Below are 20885 nucleotides of genomic sequence, written 5' to 3' on the forward strand. Positions count from 1 at the left end.
GAAATCAATGTAAACAAACTTCACAGAAGTTTTCTATCCGATGCTGACGTCATTATTGGGCAATATGGCAGTAGATGTTGGCTTCATCGACTTTCAGTATGAATATACTATGGGCCGTGTCCATTCCATAACTGGTATAAGAGGCCTTAGACCAGTTATAGAGTAGAGAGACCAGTTATAGAATAGACACGCTGGAAAGTCTAGCCTCTGAAGCTTACGTCTACTGTCATACCACCATATCGTGACGTCGGCATCGGATAGAAAACTTTTCTGCAGTCTGTTTACATTGTTTTCTATCCGATGCTGACGTCACGATATGGTGATATGGCAGTGGATGTTGGCTTCATCGACTTCCAGTATGGATATACAATGGGCCGTGTCTATTCTATAACTGGTCTAAGTAAGAGGCCAACAAACTATTCAATTCAATTATTCTAATTCAATTCAGAATTTCAGAATCAGTTTGTATGGCAGAGCCTGACCACAGTATACATACAGTATGGTACAAAAATCCGCCATCTTGTTAGGAGGTTCCGCATTGTAATATATTGATGGGAAGTTCGGATCACATCCGGATCAATAATAATAATTATAGTTCACTGCCACAAGCCAATCAAAATACCAGGATTGGAACTTTCTAAGGCCACGTGACGTGTCTAATTATATAATATAGTGAGGTTCACGTTATAATGACAGTATTTGATTAACTTTGGTTTTGCTATCCTTGTCTATTATTCGACAAAGACGGTGGTACTATCCTTTTCTAGATTCACAACGATGCCAATTATGTTTTTAACAGTGTAGAAATATAATTAATTAATGCAGAGAATCGTCGGCATCGCTATTCTTCTATCTTTATCCACTGCCATTATAACGTGGACCTCACTATAGTATTTGCGCCATGTAAATAGAACATTGGTTGGATAGGCGTTTGATTGACAGTCTCTATTCTGTGGCCTGACTGACTTGAAGTGTTTACATATTAGTTTTTAGGTTAAGTAATTTTATTTTTAAATTATTTTTATATCTCAGGTAAATTATGCCTTAATTGATTCAATTTGTTGAAAGTAAAACAAACAAGTTCAAAAGTAAAGATTTTATTGAAATTTTTAAAACTCGAAGTTTGAGGTACCTACCTACCTGTGTATGGCTATTCAAAGTTTTATTTTTTTATGTTGTGAAGATAAAATCCAAAAAAGAACCAAATAATTATTTAAGTAGGCTATATTTAACTTAAAATTGCAAAAAATATTTTTAAATGCCATTATACATTATATGGTAAGTAGAAATTTGAAAATTTAATTAGTATAGTAATTAGGTTCAGTCTGAATGTTTGCAGCACAAAAATCATTGAATTGCATTGGTGTCAAATTTTTCAGTGTCTGGCTCATCCATGGTTATGAAACCCCTACTTGGCATACAAACTATATTTCCATATCAAGGTCTTGGGCTAAATTTTAAAATTGCATGATTGAAAAATGCATGGATTGGTGGATTTTAAAAAGAGATATTGAGTGCCCGAATTGTAGAAGCAGAATGAATTTGCGTAAAAACAAAGTGTCATTAGATGGGTACAAATGGGAGTGCACAAAATTTGTAGTTAAGGGAAGCAAAAGAGGAAACGATGCCAATATTCAATGAGCTTAAGAAAAAACAGTTTTTTCGCCCCACTTGGATGTAATGAGCTGGTTTTCGTGCGTCATATGGAGGCCAAAAATGATTGTTTTCTGACCAGGCCGGTAAAATTTTTACGGCCCTAGGGCTGTAAAATAACCTTGAAGTCAGCTGATTCTGATTCGATGTAATAGTATATTTCGCACCTAGGGCCGAAAATGAGACTTTTCTGGCTCGAAATCGGTTTTCAAGTCCGAGGCCGTAGACCGAGGACTAGAAAAGATTGAGAGCCGGAAAAACATTTTTGCCCATGGTGAGAACGTTATTTTTCGCCACACCGAAAAATAAACAATAAATATATGAAAATAATTGTCTATTATAAGCACTTCCGAAAGCAAAAGTGGAAGGTCATAGCTCTAGCAAATCTGAGGTAATCTGAATATCAAGAAATTGTCCAAGTATTCTTATTTTTTATTCTGATTTGTCTAAATAACCTAAAAGATTATGTTCAATTATGTAAGAGGTTGAGTTTATCCTTTTTATTCTTCCAAATGACAATAAGATGATATTATTATAAATGTTTTAATTATTGAATGATAAACACAAATAATGAAAAGTTTTTGATCAGCTGTTTTAGCACACTTGAAATTTAGCCAATCTGAATGCCAACGGAAGTTTAGGTTAGAAGTTCTATCCTACTCTGAAAATCGAATTATTTGAATAGTTTATAATATATATCTTATCTGTATTTTATTCATCCAAATAAAATGACATTATATTATTACAGAATACTTTATTGAATTCTAGAAGCATAAAATGATTCCGTTTATCCACCATGTTCCGTGATAAACGCTGCACTAGGTGGTTTGAGGTTAGATTCTATTATACTCTGAAAATTGAATTTGAATAGTTTATAATATCTCATTTGTATTCCATTCATCCAAATAAAATGATAGTATCTTATTGCAAAAACTATTCAATTCTAGAAGCATAAACTGATTCCGTTTCATAAACTATTTTGTAAACACGTTCACATCAAATCAGAATCAGCTGACTCCAAGGTTATTTTACAGCCCTAGGGCCATAAACTTTTACCGGCCTGGTCAGAAAACAATCACTTTCGGCCTCCATATGACGCACGTAAACCAGCTCATTACATCCAAGTGGGGCGAAAACGTGTTTACAAAATAAGTTATGAAACGGAATCAGCTTCTAGAATTTAATTGAGTATTTTGCAATAAGATACTATCATTTTATTTGGATGAATGAAATACAAATAAGATATTATGGGTTATTAAAATTCAATTTTCAGAGTATAATTGAATCTAACCTCTAACCTGATCATAGTACTGCGTTTATCACGAAACCTGGTGGATAATTTTGGAACTACTAGGGCAAATCCTTGGTGCTGAACATTTTTACAAATAGCTTATGAAACGTAATCAGTTTATGCTTGTAGAATTAAATACAGTATTCAGCCATAAGATACTATCATTTTATTTGGATGAATGAAATACAGATAAGATATATTATAAACCATTCAAATTCGATTTTTAGAGTAGGATAGAACTTCTAACCTAAACTTCCACAGTGGACAACAACAAGCATTGTTGATGTTGGCATTCAGATTGGCCAAATTTCAAGTGTGCTAAAACAGCTGATCAAAAAACTTTTCCTTATTTGTGTTTATTATTCAAAGCATTTATAATAATATCATCTCATTGTCATTTGAAAGAATTTAAAAGTATAAACTCAACCGACCACATTAAAACATAATAATTGAACATAATCTTTTAGGTTATTTAGACAAATCAGAATAAAAAATAAAAATACTTGGAAAATTTCCTGATATTCAGACCTCAGATTTGCTAGAGCTATGAACTTCCAGTTTTGCTTTCAGAAGTGCCTAATAAACAATTATTCTCATATATTTAAATAGTTTTATTTTTCTGTGTGGCAAAAAATAGCATTCGCACCACGGGCAAAAATGTTTTTCCAGCTCTCAATCTTTTCTAGTCCTCGGCCTATGGCCTCGGACTTGAAAACCGATTTCGAGCCGGAAAAGTCTCATTTTCAGCCCTAGGTGCGAAATATACTATTTTGAAAAACCATTTCTTCCATGACGGAAAATTTTAGGATTAGTCTATTTATGGTCCAAAAACGTGTCATCAAAAGTGATTTGTGAGAAGTTGAATATAATAATGTAAAAAACTGTTGTAGATTGGAGCTCTTTTTGTTGAGAAGTGACATTTGATGCTGTACATGGTGTAGGTAGAAAGGTACAGATTGACGAAAGTAAGTTTTGGAGAAGGAAATATAATAGAGGCCGCCTCATTGAAGGGCAATGGGTTTTTGGGGGAGTAGATAAGGAGTCAGGTTACACTTTTATGGTTGCTGTAGAAGACAGAACATCCGATTCATTGGTAATTATAAAAGAATTCATTTTGCCTGGTACAACCATTGTATCCGATTTTTGGAGGGCCTATTACAGTATTGCCTAAAGGACGAGGGCTATGAGCATCTGAAGGTGAACCACAAAATTAATTTTGTGGATTCTGACTCGGGTGCTCATACCAATAAAATTGAGGCCTCTTGGATTCAAAAATCAAGTTTGCCTCGATATCATAGAAAAAGCGTTTTTCCTGGATATCTATCCAAATACCTTTTTATTAAATCATGTAAAATAAGAAAGGTGAACTCATTCATTGAATTCTGCAAAGAAGCGGGAAAACTATGATCCTGCCAGAAAAAATTATAATGATGAGAATGAAGACTTGGAGGATGATATTGGAATGATTTGAATGAGGTATGCATAATTTTTTGATATTTTGATTAATATGATTGATATTATTTTATAACTAGTTGATGATGGTTACAATTAATTTAGAAACTTATACAATAACAAAAAACATGTTGAAGTGGAATAATAATTTTATCAAATATATCCAAAGTCTTGATTGTTAGCCAGGTGTTCCCGGATAGATCGCGTGAAAAAATAAAAAAAACTTTAAACTTGATAATCAAGATGGCGTGGCATCACACTCCCTCAAAGCTATCCCCAAGGAAATCATTGATACTGTAATAGCTTCTTTCAATCAGCCACCTTGACAGCCTCTTCTTGAAAACACCTATAGGAAGATCCCTCACCGAGCCCAGCAGCAGGTTGAACATTTTGAGTGCCAACACTGGGAAAGAGTCCTTCACTCTTGACAACCTACAGCGTGGAATCTCCAACTGTAGCCTTCCGCGAGTACCGTATGAATGCACCTGACACCTACTCATCATGTTAGCCCTGTTTATCTTCACAGCAGTAAGAGAGGCCAGTATATACAGTTCAAAGACGGTGTGCACTTTCAGGCGTCTGAAGATGGGTTGACAATGGGCAATGAAGTCACTGTAGGTAAGGATCCGCAGTGCCTTCTTTTGAAGAAGCAGGATGTCATTGGCATGTGGAGAATGGCCCCAGAGAAGAATTCCATACTGCACATGACTGCCAAACACCGCATGATACATCATTAGAAGTCTCTTGAGACTCACGAGCCTTCTCAGCTTTCTGAACAGGAAGATTACTTTAGACAGTCTCCTGCATACCTGGTCAATATGCGGCTCCCAACTTTATTTGGCATCAATTCCAAAGCCAAGCAAAGTGACTTATTCATCCCCTGGAGTGTGGGTGCTAAGAGCACAAAGCATCTCCTGTGTCTTGGCCTCGTTCAACTTGAGTTTGTTTGCAGCAAACCACTCTTTAGCCTCGGAAAACAGCTCCTGTTCACAGCGTCTAGCTTCCAGGGGTCCACTGCCCTTACCAACTATGGTAGTATCATCAGCAAACAGCAGACTAGAATTCTGGAGGTGGAGATCATTGATGAGTACCAAGCACAGATCCTTGAGGAACTCCATGTGTTACTCTCCTTTCCTCTGAAGTGGCACCCATCACCGACACAACCTGCCTCCTGTCGCTTAGATAGTCTGCCACCATGCTCCATGCACTGTCCCTGATGCCATACCTATGTAACTTGTCCAGCAGGATGTTGTGCGACCCACAGTCGAAGGCTTTGGTCAGGTCACACAACACAAGGTCAACCGATTTGCGCTCCTCGAAAGCCACATGTATTCTTTCGACCAATGAAAGCAATGCAGAGGTGGTAGATCTGCCTTTCCTGAAACCATGCTGCATATCCCCCATCAGGTTGCTCCTCTCCAGATATACAGTCAGCTGCCTCAACATGGACGTTTCAATGATTTTACCCAACACCGGTACAATTGATATTGGTCTGAAGCTGCCTACATCAGTAGGCTGCCTGCTTCTTAAAAATCGGGACTATCTTTGCGATCTTGAGGCAGTTAGGAAAAACACCTTCCATGAGGCAGCTGTTGACCAGCGACAGCAGAGGTTCCATCAATACCCATATCAATTTTTTCAACAGGAACACCGATAGGCCATAGACGTCCTGGCTGTGACTTGTCTTGAAACCCTGAACAATGCTCATCAGGTCCTCCTCACTAATGGGTTCGAAACAGGTAAACCTATGATGAGACAAAGAGACAGATAATGCTGGATCTACCACAGATTCTGGTAGACCTTCAACAATCTCAGCGACAGCATCCATGAAAGCATTGTTGACCTCATCTGGACTCTTTCTGCATCGAACCACTGGCCTGGTTTTGTATGAGTCGCTGATAATGCTCCAAGCCGCCTTAACAGGATTGTGAGATTCGTCAATCACTCTAGCATTGTAATCTTTTTTAGCTCGATCCACTTCCTGTCTATGTTTTTGGCTCTGATATAATGCCTGTGTTTCTCATCAGATAGCACAACATTTGACTCAGTCTTGTAAGCATTGTACAACATTTCAACAAGCACTCTCAAGCTTTGCAAATCAGATGTGCAAAATCAAATTAAGGCAAAAATATTTATTTCACAGATTGTAATTATTGTGATTCATATCAGATTCTCATTTAGTTTTCATTGAAATATTGTTTTTTTTTACGTGCTAACACCTACAAAACTAACTATTTCTATATCCCACAGCCATAGCCTACAACAACAGCCTACAGCCTTAGCCTATAACCACAGCCAATGGCAAATATAGAATACTAGCTTACCCGGCGAACTTCGTACCGCCAAAAAGTCAATGTAAGTTATCTCATGTCACACTTGACTTTATTTGGTTAATCATGAAATTAATCTGATAATCAATATTTTCATTTTAGTACATCTCAAGACTTCCTATGTGCTTAGTCATGCAGCATTTATTATCCCGAAAACATATTCTTCTCAATCAATTGGTAGTAATATCTATCAGTAACGTGTTGAATTAAAAAAATAGATAGGTCAAATCAGTGTTCCAAAGATGAATTTATGTTTTTATAATGTTGATTGTCAATAGATGGTCCAGGAAAAATGCGATGTACCATGAATTACACAGAATTCCATATTCTTCCCATCTTTCATTTTAGGATAAATATAAGCTTAGCTAAATTGAAAAAAAATTAATTTAGTCTCTCATTCTTCAGTAATTAATGAATTCAATATGAATTCTTTCATGAGGTGAATATTCTATCCAACCAACATTTTCCAGTTTCTCAATGATAGGGGTGTGATAATTATTTCTATAGGTCTTCTAAGGAACGATTATCTACTGCTGGTACCAATCAACTACACTAACTTCAACTCCAAACTACCAGTACACTAGTTTTAATACCAGTACACAATCTATCACAGGGTGACGTATTTATTATACCGCTGGTAACTCTAGATGCTAAATCATATCACAATATGATCTTGAATCATGATCATCATGCTCTTCGGTAGCCGCTCGGCTGAAAAGTTCGAAAACATAGGTCTGTAAAATGGATTAATAAATAATTATTATTAGCCTCCCCTATTAAAATTTCTGGTTAGAAACCATCCCCAATATTCACACAACATATTCCCAAAGTTTTCTGCAAGCAAACACCATGCACATTGCATGCCAATTTTTGACTGGGTATCCTAACAGTAGCCACCCCCTTCCTTCTCCTCTACCTCATGTATATTCAGAAGAATCATCAAAATGTGTTGTCCCGGACTGATGTACAACACTAGGCGTCGAGTGCTGTTCGACATACCCAGGGTGCGCCTCCAGAGATCGTGGGTATGCTACAGGAGTGCAGCTCTCCGCTACTTCAACAGGCTACCTGCAGGAGTGATGCAGTTGGATACCAGCAAGTTCGAGAGGGTTGTGACCAGTTTTTTGAGAGCCAGGGCTTATTATGATAAGGAATTTTCAAACGATCACCTTTTTTCAAATGCTATCTGTCCAATTTGACAATAATTCAAAGAGCTAGGCCTTAAATGTCAACTAAGTGTGAGTTATCTAGATCTCTGCCATCTTGATGAATTAGTGTTTTTATTGTTTGACTTTTATTGTGACCGATCTCACAAGTGTGGGCAATGAATGAAGAAGAAGGTATAAGCCAATGTTTTTAGTTTTTCAATTTTTAAATAAACCTAATTATTTGTACCTTCCATCAATTTTGGATTCCATCACGAACTGCGGTTATAAATAGATCAATCATGACTATTTTTTATAAATTAACATTCTATTTTCTGAAACTTTTAGGTTTAAAAGTTGTGCAAGTGAGTATTGTTTACCAAGTCAGTGATATAATTGTAGCCTGTTTTCAATTGTATTAAATTTTTATATCAAGTAGGTTAAAAAGTCAAAACAGAAGTTTCAATTATCAAGGCCTAAAATACTGCCAAGAAATGACATGCTATAAATAAATTGAATAAAACACATCATCATCACCTTTAATCACCTTTACTTGCTTGAGAAAGCATACTGCTAAGTTTCAACTACGATTATCCGTTTCAGGTAATGCCAATATAGAGAATATGGAGGAAAATAATACTACAAAGGAGACAATTTCAGATGCTCAAATCAGAGTCAAAAATGAAATTGAAGCCAATGTACTAAAACATTTTCAGGTAATTTATAACAGAAGGTCTTGGATTCTTTTGAAAAGCACTGGATAGTGACTTAATCAGTTATTACTTAACCGTATATGGATGGTATGATACTTTTTGATATTGATAGAATACTTCAAACTTTACGATTGATAGAGTCTTGCTGTTCGATCCGATTAAAATGTGTATTGAATAAGAAAAATAAAAATATAGGTGACTATTCCAACAAGTTTTGGAACTTATTTTTGAAATTATTTTGGGAAAATCCATTTTCTATTTTCCTTTTTCCATTCATATGATTTTAGATCAAGGAAGAGAAAGATGAAGACTATACTGATGCCAGTTCAGAAAATAGCAAAAATATAGCGGATGAAGTACATAATAATCTAGTGCAATCAGAGGTATGTGATTTGTATCATGTAGATGATTCATTCAACTTGATATTTAGTAGATTTTCAGTGAGTGCAAATTTTTAATTTTTTTATTAATTCACTTAATTTAAAATAAAAACAAAAATTCACAAAGTGCAAATTTTTAGTTAGAAAACATGAAGAACCCAATATATAACCTATAAACTTGAGTGTTGATAGGAAATAACATTGGGTAATACGGCAAGGCAGAACATCCGAAAGGATCTCTCTATGACTTTGGTGTAAACGCAGCTTTAGCAAGTTCTCATTTTTGACTTACTAGAGGCCAAAGTCGTTTTTGTCTGTTTGTATGTTCTACAAATACTTGAAAAAGAATTGATAAATCAGTCAAATTTTGAACACGTATCCTTCGAACCTTTCTACAGCTCAAGCTTGTTGGACAACAAAATTGACTCACTGCCACTCCTTCGTCCTTTTTCATGATATAAAAATCTGGTGTGGCGCACTACACAACTTTCCTTGCCGTTATGAAAATTGATCACCTGACGCTAGTGGTCACGCGCATCAAGTCTACTATTCAAAGTTTTGAGCCAGCTGGTGACAGGACAATAACGCTGGATACACACGAGATCTCTTCATAGTGAATGATTTAATAGAATCAACAGTTTGCAATAATTGAATAATCACATTTTCTCAAATTTCTCACACACACACACACCACACACACACACACCACACACACACACACACACCCACACCCATTGTTCGTGTCGGATCCTTATATTGTAAGGACCTTAAGTTCCTTCCAAATTTCAAGTCATTCCGTTTATTGGGAGATGAGATATCGTGTACACAGACGCACATACACTCATACACACACACACACACACACACACAACACACACACACACACACACACACACACACACACACACACACAGACCAATACCCAAAAACCACTTTTTTGGACTCAGGGGACCTTGAAACGTATAGAAATTTAGAAATTGGGGTACCTTAATTTTTTTCGGAAAGCAATACTTTCCTTACCTATGTTAATAGGGCAAGGAAAGTAAAAATAACATTAAAAGTGCATAAGAAAAAAATTGTTGTGATTTAGTCAGCTGAACAGTTCATTGCATGCAGTCACTACAGGTTTTCCATTCATTCATATCATCAGCTGGGGATTTTTGGGAACCAATACTCGCTCTGACCAATGATTTCAGCTGGTTAATATTACACTAGTAGCTCTGTGAACAGTAGACCTCACGCAGTGTTCTCATCCACAAGTACCAGATATCAACTGTTTTAAATGTTAACAAACTCAGTTCACGTTTGTATTTGTATTTCATATGATATAATTGATCCAGTTCCGTGATGATCTTTCTATCTGATGAAAATTAATTTTTTAGAATCAAAAATATTATAATTTCTCCAGCATTATTTAGTTCATTCGTTTATTTTTATTCACCTATTAAATACGTTTTTCGAATGTGAGAATATTGATACTGATGGGCACGCATAATAATACCATGACTGCAAAACAAAATATTGAAACCAAAGACCTTAAAGCTGCGATTACACCAAATTTATTAAAAAAATGTTAATAACTCAATCCTTTTAGATTATATTAGATTGCACATAACTTATCATACACATGATGAACATATGTGTTTGTCAACTTAAGGATTAAGGTATAACCATTTTGTTAATAACTTTGGTGTAAACCCATCTTAAGATGCAAATTAAAATCTTTAATGTCTTTGATTAAAACTATAGACCAGTATAGGCTGTATTACAAATACAGTAATAGACTGGCTTCTCCACACATCTGTGTAATCACTTGTCAGCTGATTTATGATGAATAATTTATTCTATAGTCTGATTTTTACTCTAATATTGGCGTATGAAGGAGGCTCCTTTTTCCTTTTATATTATCCTTGAAATGCAAAATTTCCAAAAACCTTGTATATACGTCGACGCGCAATTTAAAAAGGAACATACCTGTCAAATTTCATGAAAATATATTACCGCGTTTCGCCGTAAATGCGCAACATATAAATATTTAAACATTAAGAGAAATGCCAAACCGTCGACTTGAATCTTAGACCTCACTTCGTTTGGTCAATTAATATAAAACTTTTACATCAACAAACTGATAAGAGTAACTCTTATGTCTAGTGAGATATCAATGTGCGGTTCTAGGTACCTTGGTTTTCACTATATTCATTTTCTCTTGGAACTCATGACCACCTTCTCATTTGAAAAAAATCAATTTGGATTAATATAAGGAACAAACATGTTTGAAGAGTCATTTCAAATAGAACCCCAATGAAGCCTACTGTCAAATTATTCTTGTAAAAGAAATATTTTGTTGTTTCTATCATTTTCACCAACTCTTTATGATTAAAAGTTACAATACAACAGTCCTTGAGCGAGTTCTCCAACCCAGGGGGTCACTAGTATAAGGAAGAACAATAGAAAAAGACTAGATTAATACTGCAATTATAAAGATAAGAAAGCTAGTTTCAGCGAGCGTTCATACATACTTCATCATTCAAACTTTCTCTCTAAAAAATATAAATGAATAAAAATCAACTTCTTTCATATACAATGAATAATTAATTTCAAAGACATAAAAAATATCTTATTTAGTTGAGAACAAGAATGTTTCTCTCCTAGCAAGATTCGAACCTTCACATTAGAATGACCTCTATCCCACTAAAGCACTCAGCAATAAATTAAGGCATGGTAGCATTCTTACTGGCCAAATCAGACATGTACTACATTATGACACTAAAGCTTCTGTGTAAAGCAAGCTTTACATCAATCAATGATGTCCTGGTGTCCCAAGTGTAATGATCGCAATAACAACTAATGACCCCCCCCCCGCAATTCGCTCAAGCACTTGTTCTGCCACTGGTGTTCCAATCTAATGTGGTTCTGATAGTCAGTGAGATAGATCAACGTTATAAAAAACGAAATAGAAAGCAGCAAAATACAGATTTTCCTTTTTTCCTTCTAAAATTATGTGCATAATCCAATAATAGTAATTACAGATTGCACATCATGTTATATAAATATTCGTTTTCAGGTAAAAAGAGATGGCCCAGGTGAAGAAGAAGAAGATGATGGATGCAGAGACAATGTTAATTTTGACATAGATATTCATTATAACTATGATATAAAAAGGGAATTTCAATTGCTCGATTTTGAAAGCGATGTTTCAAAGGTATTAATTACAATTTTCTATCAACTATCTAACTTGAAGCTTGCATCTCTTGTCTAGTGTATATAGTGAATATATAGTATATATTATTATATATATAGTATTATAGTGTATATTATTGAAATTCTACGTGAAATCTTTGCTGCATTATTGCATACATAAACGCAACCAATGCCAAGATATCCAGACTGGTCTGTTTTCGAAAAGGCTATTTAAAATTCCGCATCCGCACTCGACTATGCCGTTAGAATACTGCAAAAGGCTTGTCAATGCTAAACATGCCTGAAATCATATTCCCAAGTTAATCTGAGGAGCTAAACTTGACAATTGGGCGTGGTAAGTGCTAGAGACTTGCAGTTGGTGATACTTGCTTTACACTGAAAATTCCAGAACTGAGCCATGGTAGTGGGAAATAATTTCCTCTAAAAATTATTTGAATTGATGAGTAAGGGGTTAACTCGTCGTGTGCCATCTATAGTATCAATTTATCATACACGAAAAATATCACCGGTTGTAGATTCAGAATCTATGTAAAATTACAAGTTAATCAATTCAGCAGTTTAGACATAATGATTTGTATGAATTCATGAATTTCCTATCCCGTACAATTCTTTCCTTTATTATATTATAAATTATATTTATAATTCATAATGTTTTTTCAATAATACCAATATTTTCTTATTTTTTTTTTTTGATTGTTGAATTGATACGAATATTCCTATTTTGTAACTAATAGTGTTGTTAAATTGTTTTTAGACAAATGAGACACTAGGGAATGAATCATTGCCGAATAATCACTCTCTTAAAATTGAAGGTTAGTTTCTAATGTTATTTCTATTATATTTTTTTAAGTAATTATTATTATTCTCATAAAAATATGTTTCAACCATTTTTATCTACAGAAACCTTTTCGGTTCTTTTCAATCCAGTATTCTGATGATAGATGGGAAACCAAATTTTATATCATCAAGTTACTATAGTTTTTGTCTTTAGATTTAAATTTTCTTCATCTCCCATACTTTAATTAATATACAGGTTCAACATTCATGAAATACATTCTATGATGGCTTCAGAATCTTGAGAATTAAACTCTTTACCTTTCAATATAACATATCATCAACTCAGCCATCATTTGAACATGAAATCAAGCTCTCCAAATCTACTATTTTGTGGAGTAACTCAATTACTACCGCACTAACAGACTATCACTCGTTTGAATTTCATATAACTTGGGATCTTGCAGTCTCTTGTAGAAAATATTGATCCATTCACGTGATATGGTTTAATATACCTTTAATATATCATTATTATTCTATTTTGATTTCATAACAGTGAAGTCAGTATTCATTGCAGACAATGTTCGCCATTGGCAGGACTTTGGTACATCTTCCATCTACTCTATTGATAAATGCTCTCATAATTCAATTAGACCTATACTGGGCTGAGTACAACTAGCATGCCATATTTTTTCTCTGTGACACAAAGTTTTTTGTTACTATTATCACTCATCATTGTGTTTTAACACTTAGGCTATGTGTTGTATTATTCACTTTTCTCAGCATAAAAAATGTGATTTTGTGTTGGAAATCGGCTTAAGGCAATACTTTGACAAATCATCATAAATATATCTATGTTCAAGAATGACCTAAATATTATTATAAGCGATTATACATTTGCAAAATACGAATATTTTAAATCCTGTTAGCAGATTTTTCTTGCTAGGTATAGTAACCTTGTTAAGTGTTTTAATTACATTTTATTGGAAATAAAAATTATTTGATTGAATTATTTAATTTAAAGAATAAATCTCTCATCAGTTATCAAGACTTATTTCTTGCTGGTGGTGCCTAAAGAAGATGGGTTAGTATTGAGGTTTCATGTGACATTAATTTTAGATTAAGAAAAATTGTTTGTCAAACTTGAATTAGTTTCAACCGAATATTTTTTTAGTATTTTATGAGAAATTCCGGCTTATAAATCGAATTTGAATTTCAGATTGTGCCAGTAGAAGCAGTGATTGGTCATCAACAATTGAATATAATATGGAAGCAGATTTCTGTAACGATCGAATGGAAGCAGAGCAGGCGATGAAAAGTGAATTCTGTCAACCAAATGCTTGCAGTTTGGTTGAAAATGAAAACAATAATTTACATACATTGAAGGACTACCGACGTGCTTTGGATATGGAGAAGAATGACAAAGAAGGAAAAGTGTTTGTTTGTAGTCTGTGCGGCAAGAAATGTGCATCCGAGTTCCTGCTGAAGAAGCATTCTAACATTCACTCGCCGTCAAACCTCTGTCCGATTTGCGGCAAATTGTTTTCGCACCCGCATAACATGAGTATACATATGAGAGTGCACTCTGGTGAGAGACCATTCGAATGCACAATATGCAAGTGGAAGTTTCCACGAAAGGATCATTTGAAGAGGCACATGGACACTCACACGGGTGTCAAACCACACAAGTGTTCGATCTGTGATAAAACGTACCGAAGGTCGACCCATCTCAATAGACATAGAAAGAGTCATACTGGGGAAAAACCGTACCATTGCGTAGTTTGCAATAAAATGTTCTCTGATATCAATTTTTTAAAGCGTCATCAGGCTGCTATGCACAAGTACTGATGTTCAAATACTAGGCATTTTCGCTGGTTATTGGTTGCAGAAAATATGGTCGTAAGAAACAAATTTTTTTACTCGCCTGCTCAGGTGGTAAGAATTTGAGTTGAATTCAGACTGTCACGCTACGCCTGCACCGGTATAACGGACAAGGCTAGCACACACGTTCCAGTTTACTTGAAACCTCTCCGGTATTACGTGTTTAATGCCAATCGAATGATGGGATTTGTCCTCGTCTTTCACCATTCAGAAGGGTGTCTCCTGGTGGGTCGGAAGCCACTTAAAATTGTAGGTCCATTCATCATTCCTTCCTTTACCTGTATCTTGGGCATCATCCTCATAAAAATAAGCTTAAGAATAGTGAGAGACATTTTAAAAATATATTTGTTATTTATTTCATTAGTTGCAATAATGATAATAATACTTTTAGGAAGACCCAGAAGGGTTAAATCCAAAACTGTTACTTAGTCCAAATAAAGCTTGTGACACATATTTTTCTAGTTTGATACTACTATTCGTGAAGGGGGTGAGGGGCAAAATAGTTGATACGCATAAGCATCTCCGAAATATTAGTGAATAGGAATTAAATGTTTTGTTGACCACTTGTAGGTGACGGCTACTCTATTGATGCACCACCTTCTATTGTACATCATCATTCAGAGTGTTATGATTTGAAAAGTGCCTTGTTGAAAATTGGTTTTAACATAATTTTGTTGAAAACTAAGCTCATACATTAAAAATAATCAAATAAATGTTTTATCAAGTTGTACTATGATATTATATGCTAATATGCCTAATAGATTTTTTATTAATTTTATACAATGAAAAACAGGATATATTTTCTGTGATGTTATACTTTAAAGATGTTTAAATATGGAATTACAATATTTACAAATTAATTATAGGATATTTTTGATTCATTTCTCTTTCCCACTAAAGACTACAATTATATACTTTTTTCAAAACTTGGTACCTTAGTGGAAAATGACATAAAAAACGATAGTATTTCCATGTTATTTAGTAACGGTATTCATTATCCAGTGGAATTTTCTGTTACTTCTTCTTATCCTCCTACACCAAACCTCCTCCTAATCCTCTTGATTTTACTGTATTTAAATTTTATGCTCTTCCATTTAATTTTTCTTATAATCGTATGCTCTGAATATTATATTTTTCAACTCCTCTGTTTTTCTGGAAATGCTCTAGAAATCACTAGCAATATCTTTTATTGTATTCTGCAATGATCAAAGAGTATTTCTCTTTATAAAAAGTAAATATTTTTCTTCACTTTAATAAATATATATATATTTTTGAAAATAAGAGACAACTGTCAACCAAGGGTTGGGGTGACTTTTTCTCACTTCACAAAAATTGTAGAGGAAGAGTTTTAAAATATGTTCGTTCAAAAAACAGTCAAATAATTTGAACGGTTTTTGAAATACGAGATATATATCAAAACCCTAGAAATTTTGGCGGCCATCTTGTTTTTGAGGTGTTTGCCTGTGATTTTTACTTATCATCTTCATCATCACGATCCTTATTATGCTAGATCTGACGAACAAATTGAGACATATTTCACGGCTGTTACACAAAAATGACCATGGAGCGCCTTTTTCATGACATTCGCGCCCGGACTATAATGTAGGTACTGTAGTTATTTCTTGTGTAACTAGTGCGCAAAGACTTGACACTGAGGAGTGACACACCATTTTTATGGCACATGCGCTTTGTATTCAATCATAAACCACTGCCGGAGATGGAGGTGGCTTGGATGAGTGTGGTGGGGGGTGGTAGAAATGTAGCGACCATTGATATAATAGTATCAGAATATATAGTATAGAGAATTCTCTATATCAATGGTAGCGACGCAGTAGGCGCCAAGACCTGGTTGGGCATTTGAATTCCAAAAAAATATTTATAGTCTGAGTATTTAGTATTTTTAGTATTTATTTAAATAGGTCCATAAAAGGGATCACTAAAGTGAAGCCCACTGGGACACGTCAAAAATGTAAAAGAAAAAACAACTGCCCAGAGGCAGAAATCAAATGAGAAAATAGGCACTCACCACACTGCTCTCCAACATACAGAACTCACGGAGTGAGTACAGAGGGTGATCCGTCAGCAGGCTCCTCAGAGCCCCTCGAAACCGCACAGCAGGCAGATCCCTGGCCAACAGAGGCAGCCTATTATAGAGGCTGATAGACATATGAGCCAGACCAGTCCGAGTTCTGCTCAGCCTCTGGTAGGGTAAATCCAGCCTGAGTCTACCCCTAGTCTCATATGGGTGGAAGCTCTGTCGGGTCACGAGCAATCCCACGTTTGCATGTGTTCTGCAAAGGGTATGGAGAACATAGAGGGAGAAGACGGATCCTCTCTTTGATAAAGAGCGGGCGACAGTGGGCCAATCTACCAGCCCCACAAATAATCCTCAGGGCCCTCTTCTGGAGACGAAGGACTCGGGTGACATCTGTGGCTCCACCCCAGAGGGGGAGGCCATATAAAATCACGCTCTGAAAAAAGCCAAAGTAGCACATTTTAAGATAATGAGGTGGCACACTGTATTTGAGACCCCTCAGCAGGAAAACCACTCTGCTCAACCTGGTGCAGACTGTCTCAATGTGCTCGCCCCAAGAGAGCTTCCTGTCAAGGGTAAACCCTAACAGTTTGATGGGGGCAAAATTGTATTCATTCCCATTTCTGAGACTGAACACAATAGACTGAGTTTTGTCTTCATTGAGGAGGAAGCGATTGGCAGAGAACCAGTCCGATGCAAATGCTCCAGTCTCCACCATAGCCGCCCTCAGTCCTCCCATCTCACGACCAGCATTGAAGAAGGTGGTGTCGCCCGCATAACAGACAACACACCTGCCATCCACCTGAGCTATATCGTTAGCTGAAATAAGAAACAACAGAGGCCCCAGGACAGAGCCCTGAGGCACTCCACAGTCAACACAATCCCTGATCTCAGAGAGAACTCCATTAGCCAGCACCGCCTGTCTGCGACCCCCCAGGTAGGCCTGAATCAGTTTGAGAGGAGACGGTCCCACACCATAATGCCTAAGCTTGTCCACGAGAATAGCATGATCCATTGTATCAAATGCCTTGCTGAGATCACACAAGGTGAGCCCAGCAAGTCCACGTGCCTCAAAGCAATCAAATATTTTGGAAAGCAGGAAATCTACTGCATCAGTGGTGGATCTATTTTTCCTGAAACCAAACTGGGTGGTCGCAAACAGGCCACACTGGTCACAATAAGCAAGGAGTTGCTCGGCAATAAGAATTTCAAAAATCTTTGATATAATAGGCAGGATGGAAATAGGCCTATAGTTAGTAGGATCATGCCTATCACCCTTCTTAAAGACAGGCACTGTCTTAGAAATTTTAAGCTGAGAAGGATATACAGACTGCTGGAAACACAGATTAATACAAACAGTCAGGGGAGAAACAATTAGAGCTAATACATCCTTAATAGTAGCACTGGTCATACCATAAATGTCTTTACTAACCGAGTTGCTCAAACAGTTCACAACTCGAGTGACATCATCACAAGTAATATGGCGCCAGGTCAACAGCCGAAGAGCGGGGGGCCGAACCGAAGCCGAGAGCAGATCCGCTGCCACCACAGGGGAAGCTCAGATCCCCTCGCAGATACCGTGAATAGAGCTGGTCCACGCATCGTGAAGATCATCCGCAGATACTGGAACAGCACCAGGAGCTGGTACACCCGCAGCGGCCCTGATGATACCCCAGGCAGCTTTGCACCTATTGGGTGCCTGGTCAATCAGCTCAGAGTTTTAGCGCATCCATGCCGCACGAGCAGCCCGCTGGTAAGATCTCCTCATTCCCATGTAGGTCCGTTTAGAGGACAGAAGTCGATCAGCCCGAAACCGCTCATATGCCATAAGAACCAGGTCTCTCAGGTCAAGAAGGTCATCCGTAATCCACAGTGCACCACGTTTACGAGGCCTTCCAGAGAGGAAACGTTTTAGTGGAAAGCAGTTGTTGAAGCCAGTCAGGAGTCTATCAAAAAACGCCGTGAAATTGGGCTGTGCATCAGGATGATCCTTCAGAAAGCTCCAGTCAATCAGAGTCAGATAATGCAGAAAACACTCACTGTGATAGGTCGCACCCAAGTGAATCGATCACACCCTGCAGGTATAGAGGCAGGGTAGGTGGAAGTTGGCAATTCCACATTGCAGCCAAGTGCCAGGTTGTCACTGAGGAGAGGATTTACAATTGAACAACTAATGTTATTGCCAATGTTCAGATTTGTAATCACATTATCGAGGCAAGCATCAAATCTAGTGGGCTGCCAGTTAGCCACATAGAGGTCCAGAGATCTCAGTAGGTTAACGAACTCCCTTGTCCTGTGGTCAGCCTTCAACACGTCAATGTTGAAGTCACCGCCAACAATTATGTTAAAACCTGGATTTAAATTAGCTAACTGAACGACAAGCCCCTCAAGTGAGTTGAAAAAATTTTGAAGGCAACCAGCTGGTGACCGATAGACTGTAACCATGTATAACTTCGCATGCAACAGGGATACACATGCGAATTCATGCTCTTTTTCAACACAGTGCATAGAAATGTAAATGCATGCAAAGTGGGCAATCACAGATTTGTCTATATAAATAGCAACCCCACCACACTGGAACTCACTTCGACAGAAGTAGGCTACCAACTCATATCCAGCAATTTTAAAAAGTTTTAGATCATCCAAGCACATCCAATGCTCAGACAGACACAGCAATTTAAATCTCATGTTTGTGCTAAGAAACAATTCAAGTTCATTCACTTTATTTTTAATGCATTGCACATTATAAAAAAGCATGTCAAAAAGCAGTTTATCACAAGGAAAATCATGCATATACGAGTAGTTCCTTCCGCGTCCACTTAGCATGCAGTGCAGCGCTAGTGTCGGATTGTAGGAATAGATTAGACTTCCTACAACGCTACAAGCCTTCTTATGTTGCAAAACCTTACTGCTCCGTATCTTTCAATTCCGTATTTTCTATAATATTTTGATAGGTATTCGCATGCTCCTATAACCTATAGATACACTATGAAGACATTATTATTATTCTGTATCAAAGTGTAGGAACTTCCTCACTTCCTACATGGAGGAATCGCCCTAGAGTTTTGGACTGCCTAAAAAAACATTAGATGATTGCTTATTTTTCCTGTTTGCAGGGATGTATTTTTTAACTAAAGTCCCCTCCGTCCAAAATTCAGCAGACAGCACACGATCAAAGAACTTATCGGCTACAGCCAACTTGAAAGAGGAATAGGAGTCATACCTGGAATTCAATTTTTGGCAGTCAAAATCCGTGCTGGCTATGCCAGACTGATTCAGATACGTGGTAACTTCAGACACCGTCACTTCAGGCTGCAGCCTAGATACAAAGATTGATCTACGCTTATCAACCGTTCTCAGAGGCAAAACACCACTCTCAACAGTCACAGTGGAAGAACTTTTTACTGAGCCAATAATATGTTTTGACTTTTTACCTACAGCGGCACTATAGTTCATACGCGACACTCGCGAAGTATCAGATTTCTTCTGATTGGAAGCAGAAGCACTTTGTTTGCCACTAGAAGATTTTGTTTCAAACGTTTCGACAGTTCGTTAACACACTAACAGCAGGAAGTTTATCAGCTACGATTGTTTTAACCTGTAACTGCTTGTGTCTGTTGCACAAAAGCCGGTTAAGTTTTAATCGTGATTAACTCCACGAGAACCAATCAGAGAAGCCGTCTTATCAAAAAATCCTCTGATTGGCTCTTGTGAAATTAATCATGGTTAAAATTTAACCGGGCCTATGCTACAGATAACTCAACTAATAAATCAACAACTATTTGTGGACAATATTTATTGACCGAACGCAGTGAGATTGTTCTGACTTGGATTTTCTTTTGTATTGTATGAAAAGCATTTACGGCCGAACGCGTTCATAGAATTCTATAAACTTTGGCAGAAATATTCCTTTTTTAACTGCGCGTCGATGTATACACAAGGTTATTTGAAATTTCGCATTTTAAGAATAATATGAAAGGAAAAAGAATTTCCTCCATACTCCGATATCACTATAATCCTATTATATTAA

The 20885-nt window shown here is 36.6% G+C and overlaps 1 protein-coding gene across 6 annotated transcripts; it reads left to right on the forward strand.

Moving 5' to 3' along the window:
• Window positions 1-943: 943 nt before the first annotated feature.
• Window positions 944-15688, forward strand: LOC111049828 (zinc finger protein 287). Of its 6 annotated transcripts, none has more exons than XM_039423605.1 (7): window positions 944-1278; window positions 6647-6751; window positions 8475-8587; window positions 8872-8967; window positions 12029-12166; window positions 12920-12977; window positions 14159-15688. In XM_039423605.1, exons 3-7 carry the CDS (start codon window positions 8495-8497, stop codon window positions 14785-14787), a joined length of 1014 nt encoding a protein of 337 aa, XP_039279539.1. In that variant the 5' UTR covers window positions 944-1278; window positions 6647-6751; window positions 8475-8494; the 3' UTR covers window positions 14788-15688. The 6 variants fall into 6 exon arrangements, with proteins under 6 accessions (XP_039279539.1, XP_039279538.1, XP_039279541.1 ...); XM_039423606.1 differs by lacking the exon at window positions 944-1278 and adding an exon at window positions 3784-4420; XM_039423604.1 differs by lacking the exon at window positions 6647-6751.
• Window positions 15689-20885: the final 5197 nt, after the last annotated feature.

Source organism: Nilaparvata lugens, chromosome 3 (genome assembly GCF_014356525.2).
Source record: "Nilaparvata lugens isolate BPH chromosome 3, ASM1435652v1, whole genome shotgun sequence".
Lineage (NCBI taxonomy): Eukaryota > Metazoa > Arthropoda > Insecta > Hemiptera > Delphacidae > Nilaparvata > Nilaparvata lugens.